Genomic DNA, 22,356 nt, shown 5'->3' on the forward strand with positions numbered 1-22,356 from the left:
TGACCTCATATACCTCAAGCAGGTCGGAAATAATTCCACCAAAGAGATCAGAGGATGCCTCCTCAATATTCTCTGAGGAAACATGGACAGATAGGATTTCCGACAGTTTCCCACAAGTGTCGGTTTTATCCAGCGCAGCAGTATATGTCACAGCTGCATCCTGAATGACCTGAGTGATGCATTGCTCAGCTTTGACAATATACTCCTCCACTGGTTGACCATGGAGGATGTCAACTTTATCAGCAGGGAGCTCCTTCTGAATACTCACATTCTCCTCTGATGGGCATGGGTTGTTGAAGATAATGCTCTCAGTGACCATCTTAGAGGAGGCGAGAGATGAGTCGAGAAGCAGAGATCTGTATATTGTCGAGGTGGACATCTCTGGGTGCTTTATCACAGCAGCCACCTCCAAAATGGCCGACGGGCCCCGGAGGATGTCAGAGATATCCATGTCCTCAATGGTCTCTACCAGAGACGATAGTAGGTCTCTGGCTGCCAGGTTGGTAGGTCTCTGGTTCTCGAGCTCTGTTTTGATTGCTTGACAGGCAGTTACCAGAGCAACAACAGAGCGAGAACACAACTGCTTCAAGGTGGAGTCAGAAAAAGATGATGACAGATCTGTCATGGACATGGTGGAGAGTTGACTCTCAGAGACAAACGGGCTGAGTTTGACAGACACCTGTCTGACCAAGTCCCCAGCAAGAGCTCTCATATCTATTGCTCCACTAGCTGAGTTGTGGGAGCAGGCACTCTGTGGCCTTGACGGGTTCCTGTTATCCAAAAATCCTGTTATCCAAAAAACCTCAAGTACAAGATCCACAACATCGGATGACACTTCTATCATTCTGTTGTCGGACAGAAATGTACTTGGATGAATGGTGCCTGCATTCACAGTCCAGTCGCAAATGGAGTTGTTGGACTGACTCTGGACTAGTGGAACTAGACATGTTTCACATGGACCTTGGCCAAAGAGCTCTGCCATTTTGAGCAGAACTGATCTTAAGACCTTCGACTTGGAAATGTTCAGCAGTGGTTGTTGTTGGACAGTCTGGTGGATGGTCTGCTAGCCGATCTGTGAACCACTAGGCTTTGTATTTCTGCCGAAATGGCAGTTAGAAAATAGGTCAAGGGGCTGGTCGCTCTCCCCTCATTTCCTCCGTTGGTTTTAGCCTTGATGATGCTATCTATGATGATGACTATGACCTGTCCAGCCAGAGGACCCAAGATGGCCTCAAGCTCCCTCTCTAACTCAAGGGGAGACTTGTGGCCGAGCGCAATATGCTCTATGGCATGGGAATACATCTTAGAAGTCGCCATGCTTAGCATCTCTTGGGCAAACTGTTGACTTGCTGAGATACTTCCAGTCAGCAGAACTAGAGTTCCCTGACTGACACTTCGCATTAGCTCAGCCCATCTGGAGTTGAGAAGGTTTATAACCAACTCGACAATACCCATCATAAACTTGCCGTCCGTTGACATTTTGCTAGGTCTGTATTTCTCCTGTCTACTCCGTTTGGGCGGCGGTACGATGTCACCCTGCGACTGGCCGCTCTGGACCATGTCGAAGACAGAGTCCTCAGAGATGCCAAACACAGATCTCAGTGGTGCTGAGTGTGGTCTGTGTCTCATCTCTCTATCGCCACCCTCAGGTGAGGAGACATATCGCTCATTGTCCTCACTCAGCAAAGAGGTCAAACACCTGCAGAATGCACAATAGAAATGAATAATACATGGTAACAAAATAAAAAAATATGATCCAAGAATTTGGGACACAAACTCAACCTTGTTATTGTTATTCAAAGGAAGCATTGTGAACCATCTCAAACCACACTCAGTCCAAACATTAACATTTAGAGTAAACTTTTTAGAGTGGTTGTGTAGTATCTAAGTAGTATTTCTCACTAAGTGGATCTGGAATGGATATTTGTACCTATAACAGGAAAGACCTGCAAAAAGAGGAGGGGATAGAGCTAGGTATCTGTGAGAGGAGGGGATAGGGCTAGGTACCTGTGAGAGGAGGGGATAGGGCTAGGTACCTGTGAGAGGAGGGGATAGGGCTAGGTACCTGTGAGAGGCATGGATAGGGCTAGGTACCTGTGAGAGGAGGGGATAGGGCTAGGTAGCTGTGAGAGGAGGGGAGAGGGGTAGGTACCTGTGAGAGGAGGGGATAGGGGTAGGTACCTGTGAGAGGAGGGGATAGGGCTAGGTACCTGTGAGAGGAGGGGAAAGGCGTGGGAGTGCGTGTGCTGCAGGCGGTTCTGGCGCTGGTGCACCTGCTGGGTCCTCCACTACAGCTGAATCTGACGCTGCGGCCAAGAGAGGTCACCTCTCCTGCCTCATTACTTCCTGATCCAGAAGAGCTTGGCGAATCAGAGAGCTCTATCTGCATGGTGAGGTCAAGGGCGGGAACAACCACAGTGGATGTAGACTCCATCACCCATGCTACAATATCCATGCACTTGGCACTAAACTCATGTCTGCTCATCTGCAATGTTAAAAGACCATCCAGAGTTAGTTTGTTAAAGGGGCTGCACTGATATAAAACGTAGAACCATTTACTCAAGCTAGTCAATTAAAGCAGTGGTTCAGGATTAAAGGTCCTGCAGGATTTCCACAAATGAATGTTTGGTCCATTTTACCAACATTAACTACTTTAGAGGTGACTATAACTCACCCCGGCACGCATATTCTCACTCAGCAGATTCCAATGGCTGAAAAGTAAATAAATGCAAGTACACAATGAACTACATGACATTACCTCTATTATCTTAGACTACGTTATGGATGGACATGACCTCTATTATCTTAGACTACGTTATGGATGGACATTACCTCTATTATTTTAGATTACGTTATGGATGGACATTACCTCTATTATTTTAGATTACGTTATGGATGGACATTACCTCTATTATTTTAGATTACGTTATGGATGGACATTACCTCTATTATCTTAGATTACGTTATGGATGGACATTACCTCTATTATCTTAGACTACGTTAAGGATGGACCTCTATGGAACTAGGCCACACCCAGACATCCCTGATTGGTTATTTGGTCCGTTGAGTCCTTTGTATTGGCCCGAGACTATGGGAGACTCTCAATCTCCTCACCTCCTCCTCAAAACCCATTGGATGAGAAGGTCAGAAGGGCGGGACCTCTGGCTTTCTCATCCAATGGGTTTTGAGAAGAGAGGACACGAGGAGTATGCAATTGAGATAGGGAACATATCTAGGGGATGCATGGGGAAGCCAAAGAGCAACTTACTCGTCCTTCATGTCCTGCACAAAGGTGTGTAGGTCTGGGTAGCTTCTCTTTCCCCTGCTGAGGGTGAGGCTGGTCTGGGAAGTTTCATCCTTATGGGTCACGGTAGTGAAGGTCACCACTGCAGCCTGATGGCGACAACAGAAAGCAGAGTTAGGCTGGAATTCAATTTTGCGTCATTAAAACACAAAATATCTCAATGAAATGTCATCCATGTAATAGAAAAATACATCATACCTCCTGTGACTGAGATGGGATGGCAACAGCCTCGTCCAAATCACTCTCTCCTTCAACCTCCTGCGACTGAGATGGGATGGCAACAGCCTCGTCCAACTCACTCTGTCCTTCAACCTCCTGCGACTGAGATGGGATGGCAACAGCCTCGTCCAACTCACCCTCTCCTTCAACCTCCTGCGACTGAGATGGGATGGCAACAGCCTCGTCCAACTCACTCTCTCCTTCAACCTCCTGCGACTGAGATGGGATGGCAACAGCCTCGTCCAAATCACTCTCTCCTTCAACCTCCTGCGACTGAGATGGGATGGCAACAGCCTCGTCCAACTCACTCTCTACTTCAACCTCCTGCGACCGAGATGGGATGGCAACAGCCTCGTCCAACTCACTCTCTCCTTCAACCTGCTGCGACCGAGATGGGATGGCAACAGCCTCGTCCAACTCACTCTCTCCTTCAACCTCCTGCGACCGAGATGGGATGGCAACAGCCTCGTCCAACTCACTCTCTCCTTCAACCTCCTGCGACTGAGATGGGATGGCAACAGCCTCGTCCAACTCACTCTCTCCTTCAACCTCCTGCGACTGAGATGGGATGGCAACAGCCTCGTCCAACTCACTCTCTCCTTCAACCTCCTGCGACTGAGATGGGATGGCAACAGCCTCGTCCAACTCACTCTCTCCTTCAACCTCCTGCGACTGAGATGGGATGGCAACAGCCTCGTCCAACTCACTATCTCCTTCATCGTCCTGCGACTCAGATGGGATGGCAACAGCCTCGTCCAACTCACTCTCTCCTTCAACCTCCTGCGACTGAGATGGGATGGCAACAGCCTCGTCCAACTCACTCTCTTCTTCAACCTCCTGTGACTGAGTTGGGGTATCTGTGTCTAGAACAGCCTCGTCCAACTTGGTCAGTCTCTCAGCCTCTCTGTGATCTTTATGGGATCTAGATAGAGAAAAGGAATCTCTCTTAGGTCACTGCTATAATGTGAGTGTGAGGATGTGTAATTATAGAATTAGAATCACAGAATTAGAATGAATCATTCTAGAATTAGAATAGAATCACTCAAATTATATGGCTCCAATACTCTTGAGATGACTCGGCCTATCCAGAGCCAAATATTTAGAGAATTCTGCCAACTTTTAAAAGGACTCCATGTTAGCGCCTTGGAGCCTTTCATTTATCCTTTCATTATAAGTAAATTCTAATTATAGATGTTCAGTTACATAGCATTGTTTAAAATGTCAACATTGCCCATGGGGAGCAAGCTGTCATATGGATATCTACTGTGTCATGTAATGTATACATAAACTCAGCAAAAAAAGAAAACGTCCCTTTTTCAGGATCTTTCAAAGATAATTCGTAAAAATCCAAATATCTTCACAGATCTTCATTGTAAAGGGTTTAAACACTGTTTCCCATGCTAGTCCCCTGTAGCTCAGTTGGTAGAGCATGGCGCTTGCAACGCCAGGGTTGTGGGTTTGTTTCCCACGGGGGGCCAGTATGAAAATGTATGCACTCACTAACTGTAAGTCGCTCTGGATAAGAGTGTCTGCTAAATGACTAAAATGTAAAATGTTGTTCAATGAACCATAAACAATTAATGAACATGCACCTGTGCAACGGTCATTAAGACACTAACAGCTTACAGACGGTAGTTATGAAAACGTAGGACCCTAAAGAGGCCTTTCTACTGACTCTGAAAAACACCAAAAGAAAAATGCCCAGGGTCCCTGCTCATCTGCGTGAACGTGCCTTAGGCATGCTGCAAGGAGGCATGAGGACTGCAGATGTGGCCAGGGCAATAAATTGCAATGTCCGTACTGTGAGACGCCTAAGACAGAGCTACAGGGAGACAGGACGGACAGCTGATCATCCTCGCAGTGGCAGACCACGTGTAACAACATCTGCACAGGATCGGAACATCCTGCGGGACAGGTACAGGATGGCAACAACAACTGCCCGAGTTACACCAGGAACGCACAATCCCTCCATCAGTGCTCAGACTGTCCGTAATAGGCTGAGAGAGGCTGGACTGAGGGCTTGTAGGCCTGTTGTAAGGCAAGTCCTCACCAGACATCACCGGCAACAACGTCGCCTATGGGCACAAACACACCGTCGCTGGACCAGACAGGACTGGCAAAAAAGTGCTCTTCACTGACGAGTCGCGGTTTTGTCTCACCAGGGGTGATGGTCGGATTCGTGTTTATCGTCGAAGGAATGAGCGATACACCAAGGCCTGTACTCTGGAGCGGGATCGATTTGGAGGTGGATGGTCCGTCATGGTCTTGGGCGGTGTGTCACAGCATCATCGGACTACGCTTGTTGTCATTGCAGGAAATCTCAACGCTGTGCGTTACAGGGAAGACATCCTCCTCCCTCATGTGGTACCCTTCCTGCAGGCTCATCCTGACATGACCCTCCAGCATGACAATGCCACCAGCCATACTGCTCGTTCTGTGCGTGATTTCCTGCAAGACAGGAATGTCAGTGTTCTGCCATGAAGAGCCTGGATCTGTTGGATCGGAGGGTGAGGGCTAGGATTTAGCCATTCCCCCCAGAAATGTCTGGGAACTTGCAGGTGCCTTGGTGGACGAGGGGGTAACATATCACAGCAAGAACTGGCAAATCTGGTGCAGTCCATGAGGAGGAGATGCACTGCAGTACTTAATGCAGCTGGTGGCCACACCAGATACTGTTACTTTAGATTTTGACCCCCCCCTTTGTTCTGTTAGTCACACGTCTGTGGAACTTGTTCAGTTTATGTCTCAGTTGTTGAATCTTGTTATGTTCATACAAATATTTACATTACATTTTTACATTTTAGTCATTTAGCAGACGCTCTTATAATAATAATAATATAATATGCCATTTAGCAGACGCTTTTATCCAAAGCGACTTACAGTCATGCGTTCATACATTTTTGTGTATGGGTGGTCCCGGGGATCGAACCCACTACCTTGGCGTTACAAAGCGCCGTGCTCTACCAGTTGAGCTACAGAGCGACTTACAGTTAGTGAGTGCATACATTGTTTTATTTGTTTATTTTATTTTTATTCTTTTTTTATATATATATATATATTTTTTTTTGTTCATACTGCCCCCCCGTGGGAATCGAACCCACAACCCTGGCGTTGCAAACGCCATGCTCTACCAACTGAGCTACATCCCTGCCGGCCATTCCCTCCCCTACCCTGGACGACGCTGTGCCAATTGTGCGCCTCCCCATGGGTCTCCCGGTCGCGGCCGGCTACGACAGAGCCTGGATTCGAACCAGGATCTCTAGTGGCACAGCTAGCACTGCGATGCAGTGCCTTAGAACACTGCGCCACTCGGGAGATGCGTTATTTACACGTTCAGTTTGCTGAAAATAAACGCAGTTGACAGTGAGAGGACGTTTCTTTTTTTGCTGAGTTTATATCTCAATGTCCCAACTCTCTAAATACATGGCTCTGGGCCTACCTCTCCATAGGCGGTGACCTTTGACCTACTACTGAATCTGTATCTGTAGGCCTATGTGATCCTGTAACCAGTCACAAATGTGTCATTAGTGTAAATCACTTACCTGACTTCCTTCATAACATCAGCTTCATTGATGGGGTCATCCAGGTCTATGAGGGTGAGGTCATTCCCATTGACCTCTGACCTCTGAAAGACAGCACAAAGTCATGTTTCGATGTCACCTACTGTGTCGCCTTTTGCCGTGTTCAAAACAACTGGGAAATCTCTGACTTCCGACTTCAGTGCGTTCAAGACAACTGGGAAATAGGAAAAAAAAACAAGCTCCGACTGGGAAAAATCGTTTTGAACAGTCATCCAACTCGGAATTCCAAGTCGGAAGCAGCGCGGCTTGGCGGGTCATGTTTTGGAGGACGCCTGACTCAACCTTCACCTCTCCCGAGCCCGCTGGGGAGTTGCAGCGATGAGACAAGATCGTAACAAGATCGTAACTACCAATTGGATATCACGAAAAATTGGGGAGAAAAAGGGGATAAAATAACCACCACAAAATGTAAAAAGGAATTCCAAGTCGGAAACTCTGGCATCTTTCTAGAGCTCCGACTTTCCGACCTGAAGATCACGGACGTCATGATTTGACCTAGTTATTTTTTTCGAGTTCCCAGTTGCCTTGAGAGCACCATTAACCCAACTCTCATTGTCACATCATAATGCATCATATTCAGAGAAATATAATCACCAGAACATCATATCAGGTGTGCAGTTCAGTTTACCAGTCAAATTGCCAAGGTCAGAGGCTCTATCCTTTCTAGTGATTCTATTTCTATGGTCACATAATAATGCATCATATCTATGCTTGTGTCCGAAATAGCACCCTAGTTCCAATATAGTGCACTTCTTTTGGCTGGAGCCCTATAGAGTCCCACAGTATGAGTCATAATACCCATAAAACCTAGTGGTCTGGCAGCCTCTGGAACTGCCGTTCTGCAGCCAACAAGGCAGAGTTAATCTCAGCCTATGCTACCCTCCAGTCCCTCGACTTCTTGGCGCTGACGGAAACATGGATTACCACAGAAAACACTGCTACTCCTACTGCTCTTTCCTCGTCTAACCATGTGTTCTCGCATACCCCGAGAGCATCTGGTCGGCGCGGCGGTGGCACAGGAATCCTCATCTCTCCAAAGTGGACATTCTCTCTTTTTCCCCTGACCCATCTGTCTATCTCCTCATTTGAATTCCATGCTGTCACATCACTAGCCCATTCAAGCTTAACATCCTTGTCATTTATCGCCCTCCAGGTTCCCTTGGAGAGTTCATCAATGAGCTTGACGCCTTGATAAGTTCCTTTCCTGAGGATGGCTCACCCCTCACAGTTCTGGGTGACTTTAACCTCCCTACGTCTCTGCCTTTGACTCATTTCTCTCTGCCTCCTTCTTTCCACTCCTTTCCTCTTTTGACCTCACCCTCTCACCGTCCCCCCCTACTCACAAGGCAGGCAATACGCTTGACCTCATCTTTACTAGATGCTGTTCTTCTACTAATCTCACTGCAACTCCCCTCCAAGTCTCCGACCACTACTTTGTATCCTTTTCTCTCTCGCTCTCCTCCAACACTACTCACTCTGCCCCTACTCAGATGGTAATGTGCCATCACAACCTTCGCTCTCTCTCTCCCGCTACTCTCTCCTCTTCCATCCTATCATCTCTTCCCTCTGCTAAATCCTTCTCCCTCCGATCTCCTGATTCTGCCTCCTCAACCCTCCTCTCCTCCCTTTCTGCATCTTTTGACTCTCTATGTCCCCTATCCTCCCGGCCGGCTCGGTCCTCCCCTCCTGCTCCGTGGCTTGACGACTCATTGCGAGCTCACAGAAGAGGGCTCCGGGCAGCCGAGCGGAAATGGAGGAAAACTAGACTCCCTGCGGACCTGTCATCTTTTCACTCCCTCCTCTCTACATTCTCTTCCTCTGTTTCCGCTGCTAAAGCCACTTTCTACCACTCTAAATTTCAAGCCTATGCCTCTAACCCTAGGAAGCTCTTTGCCACCTTCTCCTCCCTGCTGAATCCTCCTCCCCCACCCTCCTCCCTCTCTGTGGATGACTTCGTCAACCATTTTGAAAAGAAGGTTGACGACATCCGATCCTCATTTATTAAGTGAAATGACACCGCTGGTCCTGCTCACACTGCCCTACCCTATGCTTTGACTTTTTTCTCCCCTCTCTCTCCAGATGAAATCTTGCGACTTGTGACGGCCGGCCGCCCAACAACCTGCCCGCTTGACCCTATCCCCTCCTCTCTTCTCCAGACCATTTCCGGAGACCTTCTCCCTTACCTCACCTCACCTCACCTCGCTCATCAACTCATCCTTGACCGCTGGCCATGTCCCTTCCGTCTTCAAGAGAGCGAGAGTTGCACCCCTCCTCAAAAAACCTACACTCGATCCCTCCGATGTCAACAACTACAGACAAGTAAGTATCCCTTCTTTCTTTTCTCTCCAAATCTCTTGAGCGTGCCGTCTCTAGCCAACTCTCCTGCTATCACTCTCAGAATGACCTTCTTGATCCAAACCAGTCAGGTTTCAAGACTGGTCATTCAACTGAGACTGCTCTTCTCTGTGTCATGGAGGCTCTCCGCACTGCTAAAGCTAACTCTCTCTCCTCTGCTCTTATCCTTCTAGACCTATCCGCTGCCTTTGATACTGTAAACCATCAGATCCTCCTCTCCACCCTCTCCGAGTTGGGCATCTCCGGCGCTGCTCACTCTTGGATTGCGTCCTACCTGACAGGTCGCTCCTACCAGGTAGCGTGGCGAGAATCTGTCTCCGCACCATGTGCTCTCACCACTGGTGTCCCCCAGGGCTCAGTTCTAGGCCCTCTCCTATTCTCTCTATACACCAAGTCACTTGGCTCTGTCATATCCTCACATGGTCTCTCCTATCATTGCTACGCAGACAACACACAATTAATTTTCTCCTTTCCCCCTTCTGATAACCAGGTGGCGAATCGCATCTCTGCATGTCTGGCAGACATATCAGTGTGGATGTCGGATCACCACCTCAAGCTGAACCTCTGCAAGACGGAGCTGCTCTTCATCCCTGGGAAGGACTGCCCGTTCCATGATCTCGCCATCACGGTTGACAACTCCATTGTGTCCTCCTCCCAGAGTGCAAAGAGCCTTGGCGTGACCCTGGACAACACCCTGTCATTCTCTGCTAACATCAAAACGGTGACCCGATCCTGCAGGTTCATGCTCTACAACATTTGCAGAGTACGACCCTACCTTACACAGAAAGCGGCACAGTTCCTAATCCAGGCACATGTCATCTCCCGTCTTGATTACTGCAACTCGCTGTTGGCTGGGCTCCCTGCCTGTGCCATTAAACCCCTACAACTTATCCAGAACGCCGCAGCCCGTCTGGTGTTCGACCTTCCCAAGTTCTCTCATGTCACCCCGCTCAGTTGAGGCTCGCATCTACTACAAGACCATGGTGCTTGCCTACGGAGCTGTGAGGGGAACGGCACCTCCTTACCTTCAGGCTCTGGCACCCCAATGGTGGAACAAGCTCCCCCACGACGCCAGGACAGCGGAGTCACTGACCACCTTCCGGAGACACTTGAAACCCTACCTCTTTAAGGAATACCTGGAATAGTATAAAGTAATCCTTCTACCCCCCCCTCCCCCCCATAAAAAAAAAAATAAGAAAAATAAGTGGTTGTCCCACTGGCTATCATAAGTTGAATGCACCAATTGTTGAATGCACCATTGTAAGTCGCTCTGGATAAGAGCGTCTGCTAAATGATATAAATGTAAAATGTAAATATACTGATAAAAGTCAACTTGTCCGAGAGAGATTTACATAGTTACAAAAACGTCACGCCAGGGTAAGCCTACACGAAATACAGCCCTTATTTTATGTGTTTCTAAAATCGGCTATGGGAAAAATGAATGGTGGAAAAACGATTGGAACCATGTCCCTGTTTGACCGCTAGGTTTTATGGGTATTATCACACCTCCACTGTGGGACTCTATAGAGGGGTTGGTTGTTAAGCAACAAAACTGGCATGCAACTATGGGGCAAAATAGACAGGGTTTGACTTAGACTGTTGACAACATGTAAACTATATTTAGTCTCTAAATGTTTAATGCAAACATAAATACATTTGAACAATGAACTCGTCTCAAATACATTGTTACAGTTGTTGTTGGTTAGCTAGGTAGCGAATTTGAGTCATTGCATAGACATGATATCAGTCAAAACACCTCAAAACAAGACATGGTATCAATAACACCATACAACAAGCTGAAACATGCCACAGAGCTACGATTCCCCACATGGCAGCTTGTTGTTAGCTGAGGTTCAGAATCATAACAAGATACACGACTTCCGGCCATCGATGCGCGAGCATCATTTTCGTGACGTCAGCCAACCCTTCTATGGCTCCTGGTCAAAAGTAGTACACTAGCCTACATAGGGAATAGGGTGCCATTTTGGACGAATTCATGAAGGTGCTGTCATAACCTTTGACCCCCATTTGACCCTACTGTACCTTTAGCCAACTCTCATGACTCCCCGGCCATAGACTTTCTAGTTTGATATTACAGCATGAATAGCACATTATTTCATTTGTTAAACAATATTTAATCCACAGTAATTAATATAATTGAAGATTTAAAAATAAATAACATGCCTACCTTGAACTCTTTATTCTCCATCTCCTTGCAAAATCAGCACATTTCCTTGCCAAAATGAACGCGCATCCAGAGCGAAAACAAACGCAATCCTCCAGCACTAGGGAGGTTTAGACTGAACTGCTCCAGCGGTTTTTCATCAGTTTCAACGTTTATCAGTGATGACGTAACAATGACCTGTACAGATTTGACGCACTTTCGATCTCGTGCTGATGCAACACTCTGTGTTGTTGAAAGCTCATGTATGGAAATCCTGCGAGTTGTAAACAAATGTAGGCTATTGTTGCCCTTAAAACTGTAATGTTGAGGACGCCATGAAAAATAAAATACATAACCCACACCGTTAGGCCAAGGTACATGCAATATTCATCACTTTGCCAATAGACTTCTTGTTCCTTGTTGTATGTAGCCTTTCTTTTGGGATTAGCACCACTGTCACCTAGAAATTGATACTGCGGTTGTCACATAAAACAGATAACCCATAGTTCATTATTAAATAACATAACTCATTTCTTTATTTTATTACTCATAAAATATACAGCAATCTTCAGATACTGAAAGAATTCATGGGAGTTTCGATTCAGTCACTATTTCATATGTACATGCTAGTTTCATCCTTTTAAAGAAAAAAAGGACACGAAAAAACCTGTGAACCTCCTGATCCTGATTTGACGAACATAGCATATGTATTGTACATATTTCCAGTTAAAATTATTTTAAAAAAGAGACAAAAACGGGGGTTTGAACAAGCAATCACATAAAAGGATTGAGTGGTTTCATTTTTTTGAAGAAGTTAAGCAAGCAAAACCTGTCAAAATACATTGATTATAAGACCAAGACAAATAATATATATATATTTTTTTCAACAGAAGAAAATCTAAATGCTGCTGTCCTACCATTGGTTTACAGTGTTTCTCCTCTCCAAGGGAGGCATGTTTTCCCCCTCGTATGCCTCGGAATAGTATCAGTGCTTTTCACAAACGTTGTAGTACTTAGTGTGCATCATTGTTTTCGCTCATACAGCTGCCCCTACTCTCCTAACCTCCCCTCAGTAACTAAAGAAGGCACAAAATGATGACATAAATATCACAAGAAAGAATATATGAATTAATAATTTACTTTCTAAAATATTTTCTAGAGGGCAAAGGACAGGTAGGTTTAATAACGCAAATGTAAAAAGTCCTGTCGCTCACATACAAATGCAAAATCTAAATGGCACCCTATTCTTTATAGAGTACACTACTTTTGACCAGAACCCTATGGCCCTGGTCAAAAGTAGTGTACTATAAAGGGAATAGGGTGCCATTGGGGATGGAAATTCTTTGAAATTACTCATGAGAGCAAATACTACGATTTTTTGGTTCCCACAGAGGGTCAGGAGCTTAAGACATGAATGATTTTATTAAAATGTTTGTTCATAAAAAATAAATGATTTCCCCTCCTCCCACATGGATTACAGACAAGAGGCTAGGTGCGTTCTGACTGTCTTAGTGTGCGGATAAACATGACCATCACTCTCATAAAACTTAAATGAAACATCACTCCTTATGTTTTTTCTCAGGCCAAAACGCTCAATCCCATTTCTACTGTCAAAACAGGTTTTGAAAAGGCTTCTTCCACATCTTTTGGTCCATGTCTGTTTTTCACTCAGTGAAGTGCTACTATCCCCTTGGACTACAGGTTATTGCCGTCATAAGGTGTCCGTCTGTCTGTTGGCTGGACAGTTTCTACCGTTTAGGACCTTTGTGGGTAAAGGTAAAGGTGGGGTATAGCAGCAGCAGTTCCTCTGAAGTCCAGTATCTGCTGGAAGGACACCTGGTGGTACGAGAGGATGAGTGTGGCCAGCCAGCCTGTTGTGCCTCCCCCTCTCCCTCCCTCCCTCCATTTCTCTCTCTCCATCTGCAGGACTCTTAAGGCTCCTGTGCGGACTGTCTCGGCTCGTGCCCTCCCAAAGCTGGCTGTGGTGATTTAAGACACGGTGTGTATGTGTGGATTTGTTTGTGGCCTCTGCCCCACTTCACTGTCCATCCGCCTACCCTTGGCTCCCCTCCTGGGCAGCGACCACCACCCCCCTCAGTATGTCTCTGAGTCGTTGAGTTCCTCATCCTTGTAGAAGCCTCCATCGTGGTCGCGGTGGCCGATGTTGTTGAAGCTGCAGTAGGAGCTGTGCTCGCTGCGCAGCACGGGCAGGCTGTCGAAGGTCACACTCTTGGAGGGGCTGGTGGTGTAGTGGTTAATGGCACTGAAGGACAGGCTGGGCGCCGGGTTGCAGGGGGACACGGGCATCATGGTGGCCAGGATCAGCGCCAGGCAGTCCGCCACGTCTTTGTTGGGGGCGCAGGCCAAGGCAGGCGTGTAACCTGAGGGGTTCAAACAGAACAGCAGAGGGTCACTTCAGGAGCATCACCGTTTACTATAACACTGTTGGTGAAAAACATGAAATAACAGCAGGCTAGGAGATACAAAGTTAAGACAATAACCAAGCAGTGGACTAGAGAGAAACAATTGTGGACACATTGAGAAGAGAAGTACAGAAGAAAACGGTGTTAGCGTTATGGATCTTACCATTCTAATCGACTGCGAGCACGCTAGCACCCTTCACTAGTAGCTCCTGAACCACCACCGTCAGACCATTTCTGGCTGCAACGTGTAACGGCCTGAGGAGAAAGTACCGTCAGATTAGCCAGCAGCAAATGAGGATACCTCCCAAATGCCAGACTATTCCCTATATAGTGCACTTCTTCTAATTCTTCTGGCCCAATTAATACAGCTGAACCATACGTACGTCTGTAAGGCTGCGTTAGTCGAGTTGATGAGGTTCCTGTCTGTAATCTTCTCCAATATCAACAAAGCACTGGTTTCATGCCCCTTTAAAAACCAGAGTCAAACATGTCAGACCAAAATTTCAACCAGAGAGAGCCAACTGTTCAGATGAACGTCATCTTCATGTGGGGATGCTCACCTTACTGCAGGCCAGATGAAGAGCAGTGTTCTTGACTGCATCCTGCAGGGTGAGCTCTGCTTTGGCACTGCTCACCAACAGCTCTGACACAGACAGAGAAACATAAAGAAACTCAATTAGGAAATGAAGCGACTTATTAAAATGTAAAACAGACATGTTGAACTTAAGCCGGCTGGGCGAGGCAAAGCGGAGGAGAGGGGGCTGCGTACCGACAGCGTTGGTTTGTCCGTTCTCAGCAGCCATCATGAGGGAGGTCTTCCCGGAGGCATCGGGGGAGTTGACCTGGGCGTTGTGGCCTAGCAGCAGCTGAAGACACTCCACGTGGTCCGTGAAAGCCGCCGCATGCAGGGGGGTCCTGGAGAGAGAGGAAACTTATTTCACGGATATCATGTAGGACTGTTATAAACAAGTTTGTTCAATTAACCCTGTTTATACCATAGAAATATAAAATCACTAATAGATGTATTAAAAGTAATCTACAATCCCTCATCCAACCCCAGAGGTCATTTTATTCCCAAGACAACATTATTCTCCAGAAGAAAAGGACTTTGTCATGTGCTGTAGTTACCGGTTCTTGGTGTCAGTGGCGTTGACAATGGCCGGCCCCAGAGTGTCAATCAGCATCTCTGCAGCCCCCTCGTTGTCATTGATCACAGCACAGTGGAGGGGGCTGAACGAGTTGCCCTCGGTGACATATGCTATGACAAAGTCCTGTTTCAGTGTAAGGTCCTCCACTGAGAGTCATAACCCCTAATTCTGTTGTAGTCTTGTTCATTCCCCCACATGGCTCCGTCCACACCAATCGAATGCTTTTCAAGCCACAAGAGGGAGTGAATGAGTGTACACTTCATGGAGGAGAGAACAGAGCTACAGTCCAGTTAGTCAGTACGTACCGTTGTATGTAGGGGTGTAACGATCCATCTACTACATCGATGTATCGATTTATATTCCTATGATCCAACTACATCGATCTGTGCTCGGTGAGTTGGCCTTTTGGACAACATATATCACTCTAACATCGTTTTAAAATGTAATAAATCGATTGTATCGATTCTAGGAAATAACCCATTGGATTTAAGCACGTCAGACTTTATATGGATGTTTTTTCTTAGCACTTTTAATGATAAAGGCTTTAAACATTACTCGATTCAGTCTGCCTATCCGTGACGTCATCGCCCCACGCCAGCAGCAGCGCAAAGGCGCAAAGACAACAAAACATAGCATGGCGGACGACAGAGGAGAAGCCGACGAGCGAGAAATTATCAAGCCACCATTGCGGTCCTTACAAGAAACAGGAATCTAGGAAACTTCACCTGCACTGTCCAGTATCCAGGTATTTATTTCAGTCACACTGGTTGAATTTTTGGCTAAAAGGTTACTGAATCGATTTCAAGTCACTGAATCGTTTCGGATCGTATCGTTCTAAATGAACCAATATCGTCCTTGAATCGTATCGACAACCACGAATCGTGATACAAATCGAATAGTTACACCCCTAGTTGTATGGCCTGCCTAATTCAGGGACATGTTTACGGTGCTGAAGAGAGAAAATCAGAAAATATCTAGTGTTCCGTTAGTCCAGTACGTACCGTTGTAGCAGGCCCAGTGTAGTGGCGTGTAGCCCTGGTTGTCTGTGATGACGGGGAGGGTCTCCACTGACTGGGCGGCGTGTAGGAGTCCCCCCAGCACCCCGATGTGTCCGGATTCCGCCGCCAGGTGGACAGGGGTCCGCCCCTTACAGTCCCGAACCAGGAAGCTGGCGCTGTGCTGCAGCAGGGCCTCCACACACTCCTCATGACCCGTCAACGCCTGGGAGGAAGGGCAGGGAGACAAGAATGGATTTGAATAACTAATAATCAATGATATAATAATGAATCATCAATTATTACAAATGATGTCTGGAGGCAGGTCCCCCTACAGGGATGAATACACCACTACCCATGGACAACTACTTTTCTGAAGATAATATGTATATTTGAGCCTCCCCGTCTCTTTCTGTGTGTGAGCGTATACAGCCAGCTCTCCTCCTCACCCCTCTGTGTAGCGCTGTTCTGCCCCACTTGTCTTTGGCTTCTACGCTGGCTCCCTTGTTGAGTAGTGAGTACACACAGTCTGTGTGTCCGCTCAGCACCGACAGCATCAGAGGGGTTCTGATACACAAGACAACAAGGTCATATTACAAACTGGTAATAACCAGGCTGAGTCCCAAATGGCAACCTATTCCCTATATGGTACACTACTTTTGACCCGAGCCCATAGGGTTCTGGTTTAAAGTAGTGCACCAAGTAGGGCATAGGGTGCCATTTGGGACGTAGAACTAGTGTCAAAATCTCTTTATTTCAGGAATTGTATCCAAAACCCAATTGACTTACTGTCCATTCCCGTCTTGAACGTCCACTGCACTCTGGAGGTCAGCATTTCCAATCAGCAAACGCAAACACTCCGAATGACCGTTGGTAGCTAGAGGAGGATAAACAGAGAGGATATAAGAATGTGAGATGAATGACCGTTGGTAGCTAGAGGAGGATAAACAGAGAGGATATAAGAATGTGAGATGATTGACCGTTGGTAGCTAGAGGAGGCTAAACAGAGAGGATATGAGCTGATTGCTGGACGACTATTACCTTCACATGAACAGACAGATTTCTAGAACAGTGGTATTGGTAGATGACATCCTCATGATGTTAACACAGCAGATAATAAAACATTTTGGGGCTGAGGCCCTCGAAGCCTGTCACCTGCTAGCTGTGTACCTGGCTCTGGATAGAAGTCCCCCTGTGCACTGATCTAGGATCAGCTTACCCTCCCCAGATCCTCAGCAATAATGACAAAAAATGACCTTAGATCAGTGTGTAGTGGGCATTTTCACACTATGCTATATAATATCCCTAGAGTGGACATTGGCGTCCTAGCAACATGACCAAACAAATGTCCATCTTGGTAAGGAAAACTTTTGAATTACAGAATCTCTAGGTCTTACGTGATATCCTATGCGTACCTGCAGCGTGGATGGGGGTCCTCTTCAGGGTGAAGTCTTTAACCAGGATGGAGGCTCCCTGGTTGATGAGGACGTCAACACACTCCACATGGCCTTTAAAGGCAGCCAGGTCCAGAGGGGTGCGCCCCTGGCTGTTCCTCACGTCTAGATCCAGCAGAGACTGAACCAGGACCTCCATAGCATGGTGGTGGCCGTGGTACGCCTGAATGGAAACAAACACACAGTCTGAAGCAAAGTCCAGTGGTATGCCTGAACAGATATACACTCCTAATATAATCAATGTCCTATAGTAGACCAGTGGTATGCCTGAACAGAAATACACTCCTAATATAATCAATGTCCTATAGTAGACCAGTGGTATGCCTGAACAGATATACACTCCTAATATAATCAATGTCCTATAGTAGACCAGTGGTATGCCAGAACAGATATACACTCCTAATATAATCAATGTCCTATAGTAGACCAGTGGTACGCCTGAACAGAAATACACTCCTAATATAATCAATGTCCTATAGTAGACCAGTGGTATGCCTGAACAGATATACACTCCTAATATAATCAATGTCCTATAGTAGACCAGTGGTATGCCTGAACAGAAATACACTCTTAATATAATCAATGTCCTATAGTAGACCAGTGGTATGCCTGAACAGAAACAGTCCTAGACCCCTAAAGTAGACCAGTGTCTCAAATCGGGTGCCCATTTTTTCTCCCGCCCAGCATCTCACGCTTGGCACCCTGCCAAGCGTGAGATTTAGAAACACTCTACTTCTCCTCTGTTGGAGGTTGATTAACTCAAATGGCAAAATAAGGAAATCATCCTCATCATCACCGTGTCAAAATATGCATGTATTTTACACTAATCAGGAACAGATAGGAACATGGTGTGTGAGTGTCTGGACAATCAACTTTTCGTGGAAAAACAACACCATGCCTGCATCCCAGATAGCACCCTATTTCCCATGTAGTGCAGTACTTTTGATCTGGGCCCATAAGGCTCTGGTCAAAAGTAGTGCACTAAATAGGGAATAGGGTGCCATTTGTCATGTGGCGAGACCCCTACAGGAGCAGGTAGGCTTTACTCACAGCTAAGTGTAGGGGGCTGATGGGAGCTCTGACATCAGAGTCGTTCAGGATGTCTGTCCCTGAGGTTTCCATTAGCTGGGGAAAGACAAGGACGGGCCAGTTTAGACTTGTAACATATTTACTTTGAAGGTTAGTCTAGTAGCATGTTTCATGTTGTAAATCTCAGTGACCAGCCCCTGCAGACATACTGGGGTGTTGCATTCGTATCTTAAACAAGCTAGTGTGAGGAAAAGTAACCAACTGGTACTTACCACATCTAAAGGTGTTTCACTTGCAATCTGGAAAAAGAACATCAAGAGTGACGATGCGGCCACGACAAACATGCAACCACACCTTAAAACCTACTGAATATCAACGTCTGTCCCAAATGGCACCCTATTCCCTATATAGTGCATTACTTTTGACCAGAGCCCTATGGGCCCTACAGCCATTTGGGACGCAGACAAAATGGTCTGTGAATGCAGGGCGTCTAGTCCCCTGTGGTTCTGACTCACCAGCTCCAGACAGAGGCGGTGTCCGTACGCAGACGCGTAATGGACTGCGTTGTAGCCCTGATTGTCCCTGATCCCTGGGTTAGCGTCGTTTCGCAGCAAATATTCCAGACACCTAGAGGTCAGAGGTCAAGAGTTCACTAATCATTATACCAACATCAAGACAGACAGATAAGCAAGCAGAGACACTTTCCCAAAGGAGACGTGGCCAAGCTTTCACACTGCAGATTTAACACTAGTATGTATTCAAACACGACCAACAACATACTCTAGACTACAGTGAAATGTGAAAGGTCATGGCACCACAACATACTCTCCAGACTACAGTGAAATGTGAAAGGTCATGGCACCACAACATACTCTCCAGACTACAGTGAAATGTGAAAGGTCATGGCACCACAACATACTCTCCAGACTACAGTGAAATGTGAAAGGTCATGGCACCACAACATACTCTCCAGACTACAGTGAAATGTGAAAGGTCATGGCACCACAACATACTCTCCAGACTACAGTGAAATGTGAAAGGTCATGGCACCACAACATACTCTCCAGACTACAGTGAAATGTGAAAGGTCATGGCACCACAACATACTCTCCAGACTACAGTGAAATGTGAAAGGTCATGGCACCACAACATACTCTCCAGACTACAGTGAAATGTGAAAGGTCATGGCACCACAACACACACAACAGTAAGAGAGGTGTGAGACGTACTTTCCGTCTGTGTCGGAGGCAGCAGCGTAGTGGAGCGGGGTGCAACCCCTTTTATCCAGATCGTTCACACTGGCCCCAGACCCCACCAAGGCAAACAGACACTGGTAGTTACAATTGGCTGCCGCATAATGCAGAGGACTCCTAGAAGAACGCACAGAAACCATTCAACATCAACAACAGAAACAGCTTATTGGAGCTGTATAACATTTACATTTTACATTTACGTCATTTAGCAGACACTCTTATCCAGTGCGACTTACAGGAGCAATTAGGGTTAAGTGCCTTGCTGCAGTGCACATAGACACATTTTTCACCTAGTCAGCTAGGGGATTTGAACCAGCAACCTTTCGGTTACTGACCCAACGCTCTTAACCGCTAGGCTACCTGCCGCCCAATATTTCCCATAATAATTCCTATATGCCCCTATACTATATTCCCCATTATCATAAAGATCACATATGAAAGTTATTTGATGCCACAGACAGACCTTCCGAAGCTGTCCTTTCTGTTGAAGTCTGCCCCTGTGTTGAGCAGCAGATTCAGACAGTCCAGGTTCCTGGTAACAAGATATCAAGTTCAGAAAGGCTCTCGTACATCTGAGCTATCAGGTGGATGGTAACAAAATATCAAGTTCAGAAAGGCTCTCGTACATCTGAGCTATCAGGTGGATGGTAACAAGATATCAAGTTCAGAAAGGCTCTCGTTCATCTGAGCTATCAGGTGGATGGTAACAAGATATCAAGTTCAGAAAGGCTCTCGTACATCTGAGCTATCAGGTGGATGGTAACAAGATATCAAGTTCAGAAAGGCTCTCGTACATCTGAGCTATCAGGTGGTTGGTAACAAGATATCAAGTTCAGAAAGGCTCTCGTTCATCTGAGCTATCAGGTGGATGGTAACAAGATATCAAGTTCAGAAAGGCCCTTTCACATCTGAGCTATCAGGTGGATGGTAACAATGAGAACCTTAAAGAAAAGAGAAACCCGTACACTGCTCTTGCTAGTATCACTGTTTTTATAATGCTAATAAAAGCAATAATAAAAAGTGATACTAGCAAGAGCAGTTTGCAGGTTTCTCTTCTCTTTCAAGAAGATATAAAGACAATTTAGACCAGAGCGCAAGTCAATACCACCATGGCATGGAACCACATTATACAGAAATGATACCGCACTAATGATCTAAACGATTTTTTTATACTGCTAAACAATGTGAAATGTAAGAGTGTGAATATGTGTTTGTTCTTTCTGGTGGCTTTCCAGTTCATGAACTAAATATTCCTTGGTGTAAAGCCTGGACCAGTCCACTCACCCAACAGCTGCTGCAGCATGTAAACAGGTCCTTCCAAAGTCGTCAGGGGTGTCTATATCAAAGCCTGATGAGAGGAGCTTCCGACAGCAGTCAGAGAACCCACTGAGAGCAGCCAGGTGGAGGCGGAACATCCCATGGACGCCTCGCCTGCAACACATTTTTACATTTTAGACTTTAAGCAGACACTCTTATCCAGAGTGACTTACAGTTGATTCAGCTAAGATTGGAAACAGCACCACATCACAGTCCTCATTAAACCCCACAGCAGATCAACACATCAGCATGCTGCAATGCCCTGTCTTTCAACCCCCCACACACCACAATGTGTTGAGCATAGTCTCCAAGCGGCAATTCGGTCAATGACAGAATTGCAGATGCATGTTGCATTATTGCTGGAAACTGTGTGTGTGTGTGTTCTCACTTGGCTGTGTCAGCTCCGTTCGTGATGAGTGTATTGATGAGTAACTCGTGGCCGTAGCGAGCAGAGATGTGCAGGGGTGTGTTTCCATTATTTTCTTCACAGTCGATCTCAGCACCTACAGAACACACACACACACAGACACACACACACAGACACACACACACAGACACACACACACACACACAGACACACACACAGACACACACACACGTCAACCACTTGACCCTAGAGGCCTCATGAAGCTTCATGTTCAACCACATTGCAAGTAACATTGCTCTGTGCCAGTGAATCATGGTTTGAAGACAAAAGACAATGCTGAAGAGCCTACTGGTTCATATATATTCAGTTGAGAGCATTCACAGCGACTCACCATTCTGGATGATGGCTTGAGATCTGGAGAAGCGTCCGTGGATGGCCGTCATGTGGAGGGGGGTCTTTCCATCTTTACTCTGCAGATAGAAAGACAAAGATGGTTCACACGGCAGTCTGTGCTGCTGACCACAGGCAAAATCAAACACGTATTGGAGGAGCGCTTGATTGCATTTAGTTTGCATTGTTAGGCCTATTCCATTGGTATTTGAATGTAGACCAGGGCCAAATACTAAGCCATGTGCTGCGTCAGTGTGTGCGTCCCAAATGGCACCCTATTCTCTTCATAGTGAACTACTTTTTGAACCAAAGTAGTGTACTTATAAAGGGAACAGGGTGCCATTTGGGACACAGGCA

At 46.4% G+C, this 22,356-nt stretch overlaps 1 protein-coding gene and 1 long non-coding RNA gene across 2 annotated transcripts; both read right to left on the reverse strand.

The window, feature by feature from the left end:
• Positions 1 to 13,917: 13,917 nt before the first annotated feature.
• Positions 13,918 to 14,453, reverse strand: LOC311124171. The gene is made up of 3 exons (XR_014612722.1): positions 14,430 to 14,453; positions 14,210 to 14,301; positions 13,918 to 14,004 (listed from the first exon to the last, which is right to left on the reverse strand). It is a non-coding gene; the product is annotated as an uncharacterized lncRNA (long non-coding RNA).
• A 1,704-nt stretch (positions 14,454 to 16,157) lies between these two features.
• On the reverse strand, positions 16,158 to 22,068 carry LOC311124175 (serine/threonine-protein phosphatase 6 regulatory ankyrin repeat subunit A-like; the record flags this gene model as incomplete). The annotated part of the gene is made up of 6 exons (XM_084198370.1): positions 22,001 to 22,068; positions 21,631 to 21,745; positions 21,235 to 21,356; positions 16,979 to 17,066; positions 16,639 to 16,756; positions 16,158 to 16,415 (listed from the first exon to the last, which is right to left on the reverse strand). The coding sequence occupies exons 1-6, from the start codon at positions 22,050 to 22,052 to the stop codon at positions 16,158 to 16,160; spliced, it is 753 nt and encodes a 250-aa protein (XP_084054496.1). The 5' UTR covers positions 22,053 to 22,068.
• Positions 22,069 to 22,356: the final 288 nt, after the last annotated feature.

The sequence above is a fragment of the Coregonus lavaretus genome (genome assembly GCF_964263955.1).
Source record: "Coregonus lavaretus genome assembly, contig: HAP1_SCAFFOLD_904, whole genome shotgun sequence".
NCBI lineage: Eukaryota > Metazoa > Chordata > Actinopteri > Salmoniformes > Salmonidae > Coregonus > Coregonus lavaretus.